At 40.4% G+C, this 18,275-nt stretch overlaps 1 protein-coding gene across 1 annotated transcript in view; it reads right to left on the bottom strand.

Annotated features, from left to right (window-relative positions):
• Window positions 1-18,275, bottom strand: part of MALRD1 (MAM and LDL receptor class A domain containing 1) — a gene marked incomplete at its 3' end in the record, with an annotated part of 701,795 nt that overhangs the window by 445,483 nt on the left and 238,037 nt on the right. Inside the window, exons 23-24 of the mRNA XM_033932884.1 lie at window positions 15,331-15,507; window positions 1,512-1,668 (exon numbers count right to left, since the gene is read on the bottom strand). Coding sequence (XP_033788775.1) covers window positions 1,512-1,668; window positions 15,331-15,507 — 334 coding nt within the window. The remainder of the gene's footprint in view (window positions 1-1,511; window positions 1,669-15,330; window positions 15,508-18,275) is intronic.

Below are 18,275 nucleotides of genomic sequence, written 5' to 3'. Positions count from 1 at the left end.
GTGGAATTTGGGTAAAACGTATACAGCAATTCATAATCTAGGGACAGACATTTACATATGTTCAAGAACAAGTGAGAGCAAGAGCTGCTTACACTGGCATTTTATAAAGATACATAGATGTCCAGGTGTTTTTATTAAATAGCTCCTACAGTAATCAGATGCCCTGTTATAAAACTATCTTCTGTGAGGTTAATTTAAAAAAAAAAAAATCATTTCCCTGCATATATGGCTTTTTGAAAACTGCCCAGCCTGTTTACAGAAAACAGTAGAGACTATTATTTTGCATTTGGGATTACATGCATTGTTAGGAATGGAAAGAGAATATGGTGAAAATAGAAGCCTACTTTTCTATAAGTAATTTCTTCTTTGTCAGCTCCCTAAGGGAAAGTATATAATAATCTGCTTTTAAGAACTGTGTAAATTCTATGAGGTAAAGTACTTGTGTGTTTTGAAAAATGCCCTGCGTATATTTATAAAGAAACTGTCTGTCTCCAAGTATTTTCTATCTATCATGATTACATTTTTGTAGCTCCCAAATTAGGGTGAAGTTATCAGGGTGCAGTAAAAGGTGTGCTTTTATTGCACTTTGATTTAGACTGATATCAGCAATCTGCAGTATCTCAGTACTGAAGATTGCCAAATCTCGTGGTAAATGAATTACTCTGCTTGCAAGTCACCTCACAAGCAGTTTTATTCCACCTGCTCGGGAGCATCGAGCTTCATAGCAGCCCAAAGCACCTGAGTCTGGCCTTAAAGGAGCTGTGGGATTGATCAGAACCCTTCATTATGACCCTCCCTCCACCTGCCATTCATATTTCCTTCCATTATAACCCCCATGTCTTGATCATACTTCCCTCCTCGATCAAGGCCCTCTGCCCCCTTAATCATGCCCTCTCTCTAACCCAGTGCTTCTCAATCCAGTCCTCAGGATGCACCCAGCAAGTCAGGTTTTCAGGATATCCATAAATGAATATACATAAGATAGATTTGCATACCTAGGAGGAAGTGCAAGAAAATCTATCTCATGTGCATTCATTATGGATATCTTGAAAACCCAATTAACTAGATGTACCCAAGGACTGAGTTGAGAATCACAGACTCAGACTGACTCTTGATCGGTAGCATGGAATGCTCCTGCTTGGTTTTTGGCCTGGCACTAGGGACCTGGATTGACCACCGTGAGAATGGGCTGCAGGGCTTGATGGACCATTGTTCTGACCCAGTAAGGCTGTTCTTAGGTTCTCCCCTAGTTGATTAAGAGCTCCCACTCTGACTGCCCCCCACTCGCCATCCACCAGTGAGGGCCAACAGGCAAAAGCAGGGGTCCAAAGGCAGAAGCAGTTCCCTGTTGCCCCTGCTGCCCCTGTCCTGCTGGTGCCATGATCCAAAATGACACCAGCAACTCCTAGCTTGATAACTTTTCCCCTTAATGTGTTTTCATTATTGTCATACCGCAGTTCGTGGTAATAAATTAATTCCCAAAAGATATTCAAGATCATGAGTTTCCTTACATTGTATGGTCTTGTGAGGGTCTGTGATTTTCTTCTCCAGGATGGATACTGATTCCTTTTTCGCTGCTCCATTGAAATGCGTGGACATTTTTAAATGAAACTGATGGCTGATACCATTCACATGCATTTCCACTTTCAAAATCACAAACTTCCATTGCTTTTAAGAGGCAAACAGAGAAAAAATGTACTTGTAAATATATCAGGATTTTAAATAAAGATTTACCAATAAGAAAAGGCTTCTAAATCCCAGTTCAGACAGAATCCTCACAGTATAAATGTTGCATCCATAAATACTATGAAGGAAGTTTGTCATTACGGCAGTGTTTCCCATGTCAGTCCTGGAACACCCCTTAGGCAGTTCGGTTTTCAGAATAACCACAATGCATATGCATGAGACTGATTTTCATACACTGCCTCTATTGTATGCAAATCTCTTTCATGTATATTCATTGTGGATACTCTGAAAACCTTACTGGCTAAGGGGTGTTCTAAGACCGACTTGGGAAACACTGCATTATACTGTAGAATATTAGCATAAGTCAGCACTGGCGTGCCTAGTTGTAGGAGTGAACATTTACACCATGTTTATGGCTGGCGTAAATGTTGGTGCCTAAATTAAGCAGGTACTGAGCATGTGTATCTTAAGTTTCATATGTAAGTGGTTGCTCCACCCATGAGACCACCCCTCTGACAGTTATATGCTATAGCATTTAGTGTATAGTTATAGAATAGAAGTTAGGCATATTACTTGCATATTTATGCAATTAAGTATACACTTGATTGAAGTCTACAAAATCCTGAGTGGAGTAGAACAGGTACAAGTGGATCGATTTTTCACTCCGTCAAAAATTACAAAGACTAGGGGACACTCGATGATGTTACAGGGAAATACTTTTAAAACCAATAGGAATAATTTTTTTTTTCACTCAGAGAATAGTTAAGCTCTGGAACGCATTGCCAGAGGTTGTGGTAAGAGGTTGTGGTAGCTAGTTTTAAGAAAGGTTTGGACAAGTTCCTGGAGGAAAAGTCCATAGTGTGTTATTGAGAAAGACATGGGGGAAGCCACTGCTTGCCCTGGATTGGTAGCAAGGAATGTTGCTACTCCTTGGGTTTTGGCCAGGTACTAGTGACCTGGCTTGGCCACCGTGAGAATGGGCTACTGGGCTTGATGGACCATTGGTCTGAACCAGTAGGGTATTCTTATGTTCTTATGTAATGCTAGCATTCTATAAATTTAAGCGGACAACTAACATTTACATTTAGGAACCCTGCTATAGAGTGAGGTGGAAATGCTTGTAATTTAGGTAATAAAATTCCAGGCTCCGAAGCAAATCCAGATATTGCTGCAGTCATAAAGAAAAGGTTCCATGAGTGCAAACTACTGGGATACAGCCATAGCAATCCATAATCAGGTCAATTCTATAAAGGGCAATAAGAGTCGGGTGCTAAAAATCTGTGCTCTAAGACATTATTCTATAATGGCATCTGGATGCCCAGATTCTGTTACAGAAATACAGCCTAAATCAGTACTTGTGTACCAATATTTAAGTACTATCACTATGTAAAAGGCATGTATTAGCACCTAAATATTGGCAGCTGGTATTCTATAAGTTTCACATTTAAGTATGTGACCTGCCAATGACTTGCCCCTTGTAGTTAAACACTGAAACAGGTGGAGGGGAATTTAGAACAAACATCAAAGTCAGAATGGAGACCGCTCTGATATGTCTGTGATGTGCTGTATATTAAATGATTCAAATAAATAATGACATCCCAAAAATATTTCAAAGCATACAGCAGCCTTTACACCTGCCAACCTTACCTAATCAAAGCAGCCACCCCAACAACCATAGGAAAAATAACCCAATGGCTCAACTGTCACCTAAAAACCAGCCTTTTCCCCAAATCAGGAGTAGGAATTGTCATTCCCAAGAAACCAAAACTCAAAGCCGTTCTTATGTGACCAATTATCAGCCAATAGCTTCCATCCCTCTATTTATCAAAATGATGGAAGGATATGGTCACATAACTTGAATGCTACTTACAACGCTTCGATATCCTCCACCCCTCACAATCAGGATTCAGAAAAAAATCAGAGCACCAAGATGGTGGTCTAAGTACTAGTAACATATGGCAAAGAACTACTAAGCAAGGCTTACAGTGCAATTATAATCCAATTTGACCTAGTAGACTTTGATCAAATATCCAAGATCTTCAGTAATTTCATATTTAGCAGTCCAGTCCTCTCCTGGTTCCAAGGCCTCCTAACTACTTTGCACTATGCTGCACCTAAGAATAGTGAACACTCTGACAGCTGGCACCCTTCCAGTGGGATCCCTAAGGATCCCCACTTTCACCATCAGTGTTCAACTTTCTAATTCAATCCTTGGTATCTCACGCGAACAAAACTTTTCACCCATGCATACAACATAACGATCATGCTACCTGTAATGGCTGCATTAGCCAACACCCTCACCACTGTCAAAAAATATATCCACATCATAGAAAACTGGACTTCATCCCACTGCCTCAATCTAAACAAGACCAAACCAAATGCCTTTGGCTAGAACTCTCAACTGACCCATGCTACACTCCAAGGATTACGGTAGATGACAAACACTCTCCACTAGAAGTATAATCCCAAATCTTAGGAGCAAGAACCACCTATCCATAAAGAACCATGTACATGAAGAAGCAATCTTTTCTTGTACTGAGAAAACTAAGATCCATCAGAATATACTTTGAAACAGAGGTTTTCCAAATCGACTAGAGCACTGTAATATAACACTAGTTCTTTGCTCTAAAATGATGCAATTGCATCTACAACTAGCTCAAAATGTAGCAGTAAGACTCTTATATGGACTATGGAAATTGGAACACCTACAGCACTACTACAGTATATGAAACTACATTGGTTGCCCATAATGGTAAGGATCAAGTTTAAATTAGGCATCACTGCCTTTAAGATCCTGACAGGCAGCGTCCCCAACTACCTAATAGAGTTGGCCATCCTACTCAAGGACACCTCCAACAGATATTCCAGCAGATATCTTTTTCACTTAAAATTCTCAGCATGCAATAATATAAAGTCTACCAGGCAAATTACCTTATCCAACCAATATGTGGATTTTCAAAAAGCATTTGACAAAATACCTCATGAAAGACTTCTGAGGAAATTAGAAAGTCATGGGATAGGAAGTAATGTCCTTTTATGGACTGAGAACTGGTTGAAAGACAGAAAACAGAGGGTGGGTTTAAATGATCAATATTTTCAATGGAGAAGGGTAAATAGTGGGGTTCTATCAATCAACTTGAGCATTAACTGTGTCCAAGTCCATAACCCTGACGCAGCTATACAGCGAAACACTCAGCGAAATTGGACCAGCAAAGACAGCAGGACATTCAAACATGCCTGCAGCATTTTGACTTCACCCTGCTTAAGCTAAGTTCTGTGTTTGACTAGATAAATCAGTCAGCTACTATAGAACTATAAGACTGTTAAAATTTATTGCTAAGCAGGAGGGGGAGGGGGGAGCAATGAGGTTATTTTCCTATCTAATGTAGTTGCAGAGTTAACATTCTGGCAACTCACTGGGTTCTGAGGCTCCTACCCCTTATAAAATCTGCTAACATCTGTTCTAGTTCAGAATAGCCATATTACTGCAGCCGATCTAGAGCCTGGTTTTCCTTTCTGGTTTCACTTTCAGGGGAGAGGGAGTGGGACAGCAACTACTGGGGGATTAGGGATGGGGGGCATGCCTTAATCCACCCAGTGGTCAGCTGCTCAATCAGAGCACCTTTATGTAACTTGGATGTGACTGAAACAGGCCTAGGTAAAAAAAAACAAAAAAAACCAAAGCAAAACATTCTCTTAGATATGGATGTTTCTTGTTCAAAAATCGTTGTTGGACATCTTACTTTTGAGCACTCCTTAGCCCTGCCCAAAACATGCCCACAACACACACCCTTGCTATTTGGACAAACTACAGTGTGAATCATCCAAATTCTGACTTTCCAAGATCAAGATTTGCAGGATTTTAGCAGATAGACCTTTTTTAGGCATTTTGAGGCAGCTGTCTGCTCTAGAAATAAGCATCTTAGGCACTACAATAGTGCTTAAGTGCAGTCACATGCATAACTGCTATTTACCCCCATTTTGGTACTGAATTGGTGCCTAGCTTGTGGCACACTATATAAAATTAGAGGGAATATGTTCAGAATGGGAAGCATAGGCAAATAACTTTAGGCTAAAACATAATATTAAAACAAATTACAGAGGGCATATGCAAGAGGAGTCGTGCAGATCATCTAAGAAAAGAGAGATGGTAATTTTATCTTATTTTATTTCTTAATATTGCACCTTGAAATGTAAAACGCAAGAGTGGGCAACAATATATTAGTTTCAGACAAGAAAAGAAATCATCAAAAATAGGAGATGGTAAGTGCTCCCGTGTTGATATTTTTGTCGGTCTTGCAAGCCAATGGAAAAATTAGCTCAAGACCTGCAAAAAAAGAATTTTTTTTTTCAAAAGTCCTATTTTAGGGACACTTGGTAATGGCCCATGCACTAGCAGTCACTGTCAGCCACACTCCCAGACCCAGCTCACTCTCACATTAGGCAGCTAATAACCACCTTCTTTCTGGTATTGGAGGAATCGCCTTCATGAACTTCTGGGTTGGGAGGCCCGTTTGGCCTGTTCTTCTCGACGCCGGAGCAGAGACTTTGTTCACACTTGGACTCCGTATTTGAACATTTTGACTCCTGAGAGTCGTAGCCGCGTTTTGAATAGACTTCACCTCTGAATCTGTGCTTCTATGTGTCTTTGATGTTCCCTGCCTAAGAGTTTTCGGTATCTGTGGGGGGGGGGGGGGGGGGGGGGGGGGGGGGGGGTTGGGGATTCTTTGCTGTGGGGTGGAGGTGAGGTGGGTCCGGGGAGGGCATAAGAGTCCAGTCCTCCGCGGGTGTCTGTTGAAAATGCATACCATGGTTGTTATGACTATTGTGTTTACTATTGCTTAATAAAAATAGATTTGAACATTAAAAAAAAAAAAAAAAAAAAATTGCACTTTTACTACACTCAAAACTGTAACATTTCCTCCCTCTTAGGCCTCTCACCTTTCCCCTTTACACCTAACTCTTTAATCTCTCCACTGTAGTTCCTCTCTCATCCTTCTTCCTGTAAACCGTGCCGAGCTCCGCATTCGTGGAGATGGTGCGGTATATAAACCCAAGGTTTAGTTTAGTTTAGTTTATTATTACAGACGGCAGTAGCTTTGGCCTGCACGACTGTCTACCATGCAGAAAATGACACTTTAGCTGCTAACACAGCATAATAAAAAGGGCCCCTTTAGAAGCTAGTGAGATTAGGATAGTGACTTCAGGTTAAATGATGGTCACACATATTGAAAGGAATATTGTAATGGAGTGTGAAATTTAGAGCAAGAGACACTAAGGGCTCCTTTTATCAAAGCGCGCTATGGGGGCTAGCGCCTCGGATATTTCATCACGCGATAACCCCCGCAGCAGCCTAAAATCCTAATGCCTCACCAGTGGAGGTGTTAGGTGCTAGTGCGGCAGGCGGTTTAACGTGCATTTAACCGCTACCGCGCCTTTGTAAAAGGACCCCTAAGGGCCAGATTCTGTAAAAGACGTCTAAAAGCGAATCAAAGTGTGTGTCTATATTGCTAGACGTCCTATGCAGAATCACCTTTTAGGCATTGCCTAGACATCCTAGCAACATCTCTAACGTTATTGTGTGTTAGCGTTATGATGTCATTAGAACGGTGATTATTAATACATTAAAATTGTATGCAGTAAAATGCTGTCACCACTATTACATTTTATTTATTTTTAATGTACCACTTATATTATATTTCTCTTCTAGTTGCCCAGGGTTAGTGGGAAATTTGAACCAATGACCTCAGGGTGGTAAGGTTGCGGCTCTAACCACTGCACCATACACTCGGTCATTCAACCATGCCAATTTCAAAGCAAAGATTATATCCTCTTGATTTACAAGCTTTCATTTCTCTAGGATAAATATCAAACATGTACCTTCAACATTTGTCCAGTTCCTCTGTTGTTTCCTAAATAAATTTTTTTGGCCTCTGTTCCTCAATCAAAGCACATGAAAAAAGTATGTATGTGTATATATGTTTGTGTATATATATATATATATATATATATTGCATACTAAGTCTATTTTTTGGTATAAAGAGAAGGACTTTGCAAAGCCAGGTCTACTTTTGAACATGAGCTGGGTGCTAGGGGTTCCTGTCATGTGAGATGACACCTTGGATCTTAGCCATCTCAGGGAAAAAATAAGTTTCCCTATGGATCCTGGAAAAGAAGTCATTGAAGTACCGGGGGGGAGGGAAGGGTGTTGTAGGGGTTTGAACCCATGACCTGTGGAAGATGGACGAAGTACCTTTAACCAATGAGCTACAGGAGCTTTTGGTTAGACAGGGGTTCCTATTATTTTTTAGTGACATTCTGCCATCTAGGTGCATATTGATGATGTCATCTAGGTGCATCACATATGTCCACTTACTCTGAACCACAGCCATTGTGAGTAGGGAATGAGGTTTAGTATACTACATATATTTCATGTACTTTGTTTGAGTAATGCATTATTAAACATCTTTTTCTATTACACTGCACAACAATTTTTTGGTTAAGTCTTGATTCCTGAAAAGTTTTTGGTGATTATGACAGGTACCAACTTGGTATGCTCAAATATGGTTTTGGTTTTACTGCATCACGTAAGAACTATGAGAAATAGACATTTTTATGTTTACTGACAATAAAATATATAGTCAAGTTTACGTTTCGCACAAGCGACTAAATGAAACAGAATTAAAAGTGTTTTGCTCCCGAGTTTCTTTTATATTCAGTGTCTGGTGCATCACGTTGTAGCATCCAACAATAGTCGGCAAGCATTGACGGATTCCAATTGCCCTGGTATCGTTTCTCCATCGTAGCTATGTCTTGATGAAACCTTTCACCGTGCTCGTCACTCACAGCACCGAGATTTGCGGGGAAGAAGTCCAAGTGTGAATGGAGGAAATGAATCTTGAGTGACATATTGCACTTCATTCTCTTGTATGCTTTGAGAAGTTTGTCTACCAGCTGAATGTAGTTTGGGGCTCTGTAATTGCCCAGAAAATTGTCAACAACGTCTTTCAAGGCTTTCCAGCCAATTTTTTCCGGCCCAACTAACAGATCTTCAAATCGCTTGTCACTCATAACATGTCTGATCTGGGGGCCAACAAAAATACCCTCTTTGATCTTGGCATCAGTTATTCTTGGGAACATCTGTCTTAAATAACGAAAACCTTCCCCTTCCTTGTTCATTGCTTTCACAAAATTCTTCATGAGTCCCAGTTTAATGTGAAGAGGAGGCAAAAATATCTTTGTCGGATCAACAAGCGATTCATGTGCTACATTTTTCTGTCCTGGAACTAACTTTTTACGGAGTGGCCAGTTCTTTCTAGAATAGTGCGACTCTCTGTCTCGGCTGTCCCATTCGCAGATGAAACAGCAGTACTTTGTATAGCCAAGCTGCAGTCCTAGTAACAGAGCAACGACTTTGAGGTCTCCACAGATATTCCAGTTATACCTGGTATACTGGACATACTTTAGTAACATTTCCATATTCTCATATGTTTCTTTCATATGTGCTGCATAGCCAACAGGTACTGAAGGATAAACGTTGCCATTGTGCAACAGAACAGCTTTCAGGCTTAACATTGACGAATCAATGAAAAGACGCCACTCTTCCGGGTTGTGATCACAACCAAAGACCGAGAACAATCCTTCAATGTCACAACAGAAACAGAGACTGTCGACTTGTGCAAAAAATTTGGTTATATCATGATGCCGGTCTCGAAACACAGAAATTTTCGTACCTGGTGATAGCAAACACCATTCCTGCAGTCTCGAACCTAGCAGCTCAGCTTTTGCTTTTGACAGACCCAAATCTCTGACCAAATCGTTCAATTCGGACTGTGTTATCAGATGTGGATCGCCTGATGAGGATGGTTCAAAATCCGGGTCAATGTCACTGTTAGAACCCTGCACTGCAGTTTCTTCATCTGGTTCGTCTAAGGTCCAATCCTCTGGTGGTTTCGGAACTGGAAGACTGTCATCATGTGGCATGGGTCTCATTGCTGAAGGCAGATTAGGATATTCAATTGACTTCTTGTTTTTGGCAGAGAAACCAGACACATTAGTCAAACAGAAATAACAGTCCGTCACATGGTCTTTCTGTTCTCGCCATATCATCGGAACAGCAAATGGCATCGTCTTTCGAGTACCTCTGAGCCAGGCTCTCAGACTAACAGCACATGTCGCACAGCAAATGTGAGGCGCCCATTGCTTGTCTTGATCACCTATTTTGCAGCCAAAATACAGATGATAGGCTTTCTTTACAAGGGCAGTCATCGAACGTCTCTGAGGCGTAAGTGTATATTCCCCACAGATATAGCAGAATGTGTTGCGGCTGTTACGACACCGACGAGACATATTGCCCGACACCAAAACGTCTATAGCATCAAGCTTACTTACTGTTATATTGCTACAGCTACTATACTACTATACTTTACTATACTGATACTATATACACACACGGACTATCTATATTAACCAAATGAGCAGGATCGGTGTATGGAAGCCACCATTATAGCATGGTGAGACAGCGCAAGCTCGTTCAGACCTGCCCAGACATGCCCAGGATGTCATCTTCCATAAAACAGCTTCCAACCTGGCTAGATTTTATGCATGGACATACCCAGGCGGCACAAACCGTTGTTGATAAGACACTTATGGGAGAAAAAATTGTTTGCATCCAAATATAAGAAAAAATCACGACAAAATTGAAGATTTCTCTGAAATGGTACGTGATGGGTAATTTTTGATGTAATATTCATGATCAGCACCCAAAATTATATAAGAAACACCCAGCAGTGTTCAGGAAGCAAAAACTTTGTTGTGCAGTGTTATTATTAAAGAGAAGTCCTCTTTACCCCCAAAATAGAAAGTTTAGTATGCAATATATATATTTTTTCATGTGCTTTGCTTAAGTAATGCATTATTAAACATCTTTATCCCCCAAAATAAAGCCCCATTCACCTATATGTGGACACCTCTGGCATACCTAAATTGTATCCACCTAACTCCCGCCTAGTAGGAACCCCTAGCGACGAGCATGTCATGCTCAAAAGTAGACGTGCTTTTGCAACACCTACATTTTAGATGTTAAGTAGACACGTTAGGACGCTGAGCGGCATGCAATTCTGTAAATGGATGTCTATATCGAAGGCATGCTCATGCCACATCCATGCCTATCCTGTTAGGCACAGCTTTTTCCGATGGGCATCCACAAAATTGTGGATGCCTATTTTGTGAATCACGCACAATCTTTTGACATCTAAGTCTCAATTATTGCTTGTTAAACTCATTAATTGGGCTTATTATCCACTTTATTTGGATGCCTATGGCCCTAAATGCCAAAGTGTAGCCATATATTCAGATGTACCAAGATACATAATGCCTCTGATTAACAGAGATAGATTGTGATTACATTTTTTAAACAAACTTGGTAAATAACTCATGGGGGTGTAAATTGTTCTCTCTCTCAAATTGACCACTTATCAGTCAAATTTCAAGAGGTTTAGAGCAGCATTTTAGAAAGGATGCTCAGTTTGGAACATCTTAAGTTCCTCGTCTAGTATTTTAGAACAGAATCTGCCAATGTAGAACAAGTTCTAAAATACATTTAGGAAATGGACGTTTACCATATCCCTTTCTCCTTCTCTGCTACGAGAGAGTGTTCACAGTGGTTATTTAGAGTATTTTGGTGGAGAGGTTTAAATTTAGTGTTTGTATCCCCTTTATACCCATAAAAGTCTAAAATATCTATGAAATCAACATGGAAGTATAAAAACACATAGGTACTTATTTTGGTCCTTTCTGAAAATACACATATTTATTTCCCAAGCTGTCAGAGACTCCAATATTCCTTGCCAGTTTTACTTTCCAGGGGCATATAGATCACTGGGGGATTAAGGGAGCAACCTCCCATAATCCCTCTAATGAAAAGCTACTCAACATGAGCCTTTTTCTAAAACCTAGACAGCCTGGGTAGCAGATGTAAATCCCTGCATCAAACCATTTAGACATAGACATGCATTCCTCTTCTGAAATAGGGAATGCATGTCTGGTGTTCAAAGTCATTTACCATGGGATTCCCTGTTATTTATCAAAAGCTATGGCAATCTATTGACCGCTTAGAACTCTGTGATCTGAGGGCATGATACGATTGTAGTTGATGGACTTTTCAAAGGTCTACTATGTGAACACGAGATCTTCTGCTATTTCCATCATAGGAGTAACTCTGTGGAACAAATTAACTGGACCGCAAAGAGCTCTTTCTGATATTCAGAAGTTTAAGAAAATGCTCAAGACTACACTTTTTTATTGAAGCATTCCAATGAATGATGATTCTGGTTTATTCTGGTTTTTGGATTAATATATTATGGAGCTCTGTGAATTAACTGTCTTCATTGAATGATCTGTAATATTTGTTGTTTTTACAAATCTTGTATGTTTTTATTTTATGTATGTTACTATTTGTAAAGCCGCCTAGGAATGGTTGAGAAATCTTTTAAATAAAGAAATTTCTTCTTTAGCCTTGCTTTAATCCCACACAAAACATGTCCAGTCCAAGCCCCTTTACTATATGCACATTTTGGGATTTTAGACATGTTTCAACTTTGTAAACTTGAGATTTAGACGTTCCTCAGATAAGTCACTCTTAACGTTACCCTTCTCCTCCACTGCCAATTCCAGACTTCGTTCCTTTCATCTAGCTGCCCCCTATGCCTGGAATAAATTACCCGAGATTGTCCGTCAAGCCCCTTCCCTTCCCTTGTTTAAACCCATCTTTTATATATCGCTTTCAATCCTTAACCCTACTCCTCTGCCCTCCAACCCAACCCGCTGATTAACCATTCCCCTTAACTGTATCCATGACACCCTGTTTGTCTGTCTTGCCTGTTTGTAAGATCTTTCGAGCAGGGACTGTTTCTTCTTTGTGACTCTGTACAGTGCTGTGTGCGTCTGCTATAGAAATAATTCATAGTAGTAGTAGTAGCGAGAAGAGTTTCAGTCTTTGGGAAGCAGAGTTGAGCTTGTGATGTCATAATGCCTCATTCCACCAATAAGAGCAAGCCTCATCAGTGATGTCACAATGGCTTGATTGTCCTTTACTCCCCTCTGCCCTCCAACCCAGCCAGCTGATTAACCGTTCCCCTTAACTGTATCCATGACATCTTGTTTGTCTGTCTTGCCTGTTTAGATTGTAAGCTCTTTCGAGCAGGGACTGTTTTCATACTCTTTGTGACTCTGTACAGCGCTGCGTGCGTCTGGTAGCGCTATAGAAATAATTAGTAGTAGTAATATGCTATACACATGTAAATGTTGGTTTATAGTAAAATGACCACTTTAATGGGGTAAATTCAGGTACTTGCTGTCAAATATCTGTTTCTAAAACTTTTTCTGCTCTAGCCAGATAAATTTACCATTCTAAATTTACAAGGCTAACAAATTCAGCCAGAGAGAAATAAGGTTCCAATGGTATCTTCAGGGCTGAGGGGAGATTTGATGGAAGTCTACAAAATCCTAAGTAGTGTAGAATGGGTAAAAAGTAGATGATTTTTTACTCTGTCTAAAATTACAAAGACTAGGGGATATTTGATGAAGTTACAGGGAAATACTTTTAAAACCAATAGAAGGAAATATTTTTTCACTCGGAGAATACTTGAGCTCTGGAATGCGCTGCCAGAGGTTGTGGTAGGAGCGGTTAACGTAGCTGGTTTTAAGAAAGTTTTGGACAATTTCCTGGAGGGAAAGTCCATAGTCTGTTATTGAGACAGAAATGGGGGAAACCACGGCTTGCTCTGGATCGTTAGCATAGAATTTTGCTACTACTGTATTTGGGGTTTTGTCAGATACTAGTGACCTGGATTGCCCACCATGAAGACAGGCTACTGGGCTAGATCCAGTCTTAAGTTATTCTTAAGTTTTTATGTTCTTATTCTTATGATTGAACTAGTTAAAACTGATTTTCAATACTATTCAGCTATGTTTATTTGACAGTCTAGTCCAGGGGTGCCCACACTTTTTGGGCTTGCGAGCTACTTTTTAAATGACCAAGTCAAAATGATCTACCAACAATAAAATAAAAAAAAAAAACACAAAGCACACTGTATGCATAGAAAATGTTAATCATCATTCCTATTCCAGGGTTTTTCAAAGAGGTCAAAGCAGATGACTCTAAGCACTATCACCTCAGTAACAACCATACAAAAATAGACAAATATACCCCCTCCCTTTTTACTAAACCACGATAGCAGTTTTTAAGCGCAGGGAGCTGCGCTGAATGCCCAGCGCTGCTCTCGACACTCATAGGCTCCCTGCGCTAAAAACCTCTATTGCGGTTTAGTAAAAGGGGACCTTAGTGTAAAATATAGACAGCAGATATAAATTCAGACACATTTTGATCACTAAATTTAAAATAAAATCATTTTCCCTACCTTGTCTGGTGATTTCATGAGTCTCTGGTTGCACTTTCTTCTTCTGACTGTGCATACAATCTTTCTTCCCTTCTTTTAGCCTGTATGCTTCTTCTCCTCCAGACCTCATTCCTTCCCCCAACTTTTCCTTCCTCTTCCCTGCCCTTTCTTTCTCTCTGCTTCCCTTTCATTTTTTTCTGTTTCTCTTCTTTCCTTCTGTCTCCCTGCCTGCCCTTTTTCTTTCTTTCTCCCTGCCCTCCCCCAAGCCACTGCCACTGCCATTACCATCGGGGACCAGGACCCAAACGCCACCAATAACAGGCCCCAAGCTCTCCCTGCTTCGGCCAACCAGCATTCCTCTCCCCGACGTCAATTCTGCCGTCGGGAAGAGGAAGGCTGATCAGCCCAAGATCGTGATCAACCTATTGGGGGAAATGCTGCCGGGTCCTGCCTTCGCGGAAACAGAAAGTAGGCAGGACCCGACAGGAACAAGAACAAATGCTTCACTAACCTGTCTCCCGCATTAGCCCGTAGCGAACGCTTCCTTCAGGGCTCTCAACATGTGCGTGCAGGCTTCCCTTCTCCCCCCCCCTCCCCGGACATAACTTCCGGTTTCGGAGGAAAGAGAAGAGAAGCCTGCACGCACACGTTAGAGCCCGGAGCATAAGTTCGCTAGGGGCTGAAATCTCCAAGCCGTTTTTTGGGTTTTTTTTTTTTAATGTTCAGCAGCGGCAGATGACAGCTGGGTGGACCGCCCAGCTAAAAGGCCCTAGGGAGAACACTGGAGAGGAAGGCTGATCGGCCCTTAGATCAGGACGGCAACACGAGTGCGATCGACTCGAGTTGCCTTCCTGAGCTACTGGTCGATCGCGATCGACACGTTGGGCACCCCTGGTCTAGGCAGATAATTTTGCTTGGCTAAATTCAGGTATATTTTCAGCTGAAAATCTAGCTGGTTAGGTATGGATGAAAGCTTACCTCAAGTTATCCTACCTTTTATCTGGTCTTTGAAGATTGTCTTTCTGTTGGGATATGTACCTACAATGCCAGAAGCATTGGTACTTCCAGGGAAAAAAAGTAGTGGGGCTTGGGTTAGACTTGCTGGAGCACATGTCCAATTTTTCTTTTTAAAAGGAACATTCATTTCCCCTCATACTTTGTTCCCAGTTAACAAAGCCTCAGGCTTATCATCTTTGATATTTTTCAGAATTTTTTTTATTTTGAGAACAAATGTGATTTCACATACCACAAGTAAATTCATCTGATCCATCTGAGCAATCAGCTCTGAAGTCACATTTATGAATTGCTGGAATACAGTAGCCAGTAGATCTGCAGACAAATTCTTCATCTGTGCAGTTGTGAGCAGGGAGAGTAGCCGGAGAAGACGTCTCTAAGGGAACTGTTGATGGCGTTGGCAATGTACCTTAAAATAATTCAGTATAAGAGCATGTATGAGGCTACTATTTCAGTTAGTAAGTAGGAAATAACCATCAATATGTAATAGACATCTAGACATGTCAACAAAGCAAAACATGTAGACAACGAATGATCTATCAACTCTTTGACAATCACGTGTTTAAAAAGTTTTAAATACAGTTAATGCACATTAATGCAAGGGAGTGCTAAAAAGTTCTCAGCCCAACCAAGAAGAAAATGACGTGAATATGGTTCAATCAATGATCTGTTTCTGCAAATTGGCCATTAATGAAATAAGATTAATGAAATAAGATAGCACTCTTTTCAGCTACAGTGGCAAAATAACGCTCAGAATTTAGGAAGTTGATTGGTTGGGTTGAGAGCTTTTTCATCAACCCCTCGTAAATCCTATTTTATATCTATGAGCTTTTAAACCCTGATTCTATCAATTATGCCTACAGTTAGGCACCAAGTTCAATGTACCTAGCCGATCTAGGTACCTAACTTAAATTTTATAATTGGCTTAATTGGTGCTGATAATTGAAAGCAATTAAAAAACAATTTAAAAAAAATTAATTTGTCAATAGGCATCTACACTGAATATAAACCAAAGCAACCTTTTTTTTCTCTTTAAAAGGGGGGGATAGGTGAACTTGGGGGTTTATATTCAAGTACCCTGCCCTGTCCTGCCAGGCTTTGCACCCAGCACTCCTTCCCTCCCCCTGATGCCCATTGCAGGCCTCTCCCTGGAAATGCTTTAAGCCTGGTGGTACAGAGGTGAGCCAAAACAGAAGTGATCCTTCCCATATCCTGTCCCAGCTGACTCTGAACGATCCTACTTCTCAGACCTCTATTGCCAATCTTGAAAGCCCTGGTGGTCTAGTGGTGAACTGGGGCATGAGTGATCTTCTTATGCCCCATGTAGAGCTGTTATGGAAAATAGGTGCTGTGTATTCCTGCGGTCTCATGAGATTGCAACAGAAACTCGTAGCAGCCATTTTTATAATGGCTCTGCACAAGGCAGGAACGTAGGAAGATTGTTCCTGCCCCCATTTCACTGCTGGATCACCAGGGCTTTCAAGGTAGGTGTGTAGAGGTCCGGGAGGCAGGACGGTTCAGAGTCAGCTGGGACAGGACTTGGGAGAGATTGCTTCTGTCTTGGTTAACCGCTAGACAACGAAGTTTTAAAGCAGGTTCAGGGAAAGCCTGCAAAAGGTCTGGGCGGAGGGGTACAGAGTTGCAAACTCAAATATAAACCAAGACCCCCATTTTTGTTAACCCCAAAATCTAGGTTTATACTCATATAAAAGTATATAAAGTAATACATTAAAAACTCAAAGTACAGATGACAACATGGGTTACTATGTTTTATTAAATCAGTCCATAAGCTGTGTGTAACATAGATTTTTCAAAGGGATAATTTCTTTTGAAGAATTTGCTTTGTCCAGATTCCATATATATGAACTCAATAACATCACAGAAAAGCTTTATTTTGAAGGCCCATTAAATAAGCTTCTACAGTAGAAAGTGTTTATAGGCTGCCTTTCTAGCACAAGAATTTAGTCATGAAACAGAAATACATTATAATATATCCATAAAGCAATACATATATTAATTGAAAGCATAGTAAACAATGGCAGATAAAAATCAGCATGGAATTTGCCTATTAAAGTGATCAGGGCTGTACTGCCACTCTGTGCAACTTCTCCCCCTCCACCCCCCCCCCCCCCACACACACACATATCCCTCCCAACCACACACACTTTTGTTTAAGGTTGTAATTGCAGCTCCCTCTTTTGTTTAGGGTTGCAACTATTGTTTCATGCAAATTACTCCCCTCGATTGTTTTTGGAAGTGTGAAGAGCATAATGCATGTTTGAGCAGAAATGCTATGACTGTAACCTCTTGTTATATTGAGATCTTTGTGTTTGTTCTTAAGTATTGACAATCCAAATCACAAGAAACTGGTGATCCCAACATTCTTTTGCAATTTCATCACTGCTTTTCTCCCCACTTGGAATGTCCACTGAGAGGGCATTCCAAGCATCCACCATCCTTTCTGTGAAAGGGCATTTTCCGGTGTTGTTTTTAAAATATCCTTATTTCAGTTTCATTACCTGCCCTCTGTGTAGAACTTGTTAGTTAATTAGTATCTTTCAAGATTTTAAACATCTGTATCATAGCCCCCAACCTTCTACTCCTCTAGGGTATACATATTCCAATTGTCAAATCCCACATGGCATATCATACATACAATACGTAACAAATATGCATGATGATTGATGATCATTTAAAAACGCCTCCAACCTCAGATGTTGCCTCTTAATCTTGGACAGCTAGCAGCAAATATATTTAATTGCTTATGAGAACCTAAGTAATTTATCTCTTGTCTAATTTCCTTTGGTAATTTGTTCTACAGTGTGGAGCTACCACCATCTCCACCCTTTTTCTTGGCCTTGCTTATCTCATAAAATTTGACAGTAGGTATTTTCATCAATGTTTCTTGACTTGAATAATATTCTAGAGGGTTTCACTAATTCAGCCTTTTTAGATCTTTATACATTGTTCATTCATTGAAATTAGATAATGTAATAGACTGAGATGCAAATTAGAATGAGATGTTTTCACAGTAGGCAACAATATTCTGTAACTCAGATCTAATGAGACCAAAACACATTTTCAAAATAAACTTTATTATATTTTTAAACACAATGCTGTCCAGCTACCTACAAAACCAAAGTGCATGATTTTTGTGATAGTCAGTCCTGGATCTGT

The sequence above is a fragment of the Geotrypetes seraphini genome, chromosome 2 (genome assembly GCF_902459505.1).
Source record: "Geotrypetes seraphini chromosome 2, aGeoSer1.1, whole genome shotgun sequence".
In the NCBI taxonomy this organism is placed as follows: domain Eukaryota; kingdom Metazoa; phylum Chordata; class Amphibia; order Gymnophiona; family Dermophiidae; genus Geotrypetes; species Geotrypetes seraphini.
This window is presented reverse-complemented; position numbering and strand designations above follow the sequence as displayed.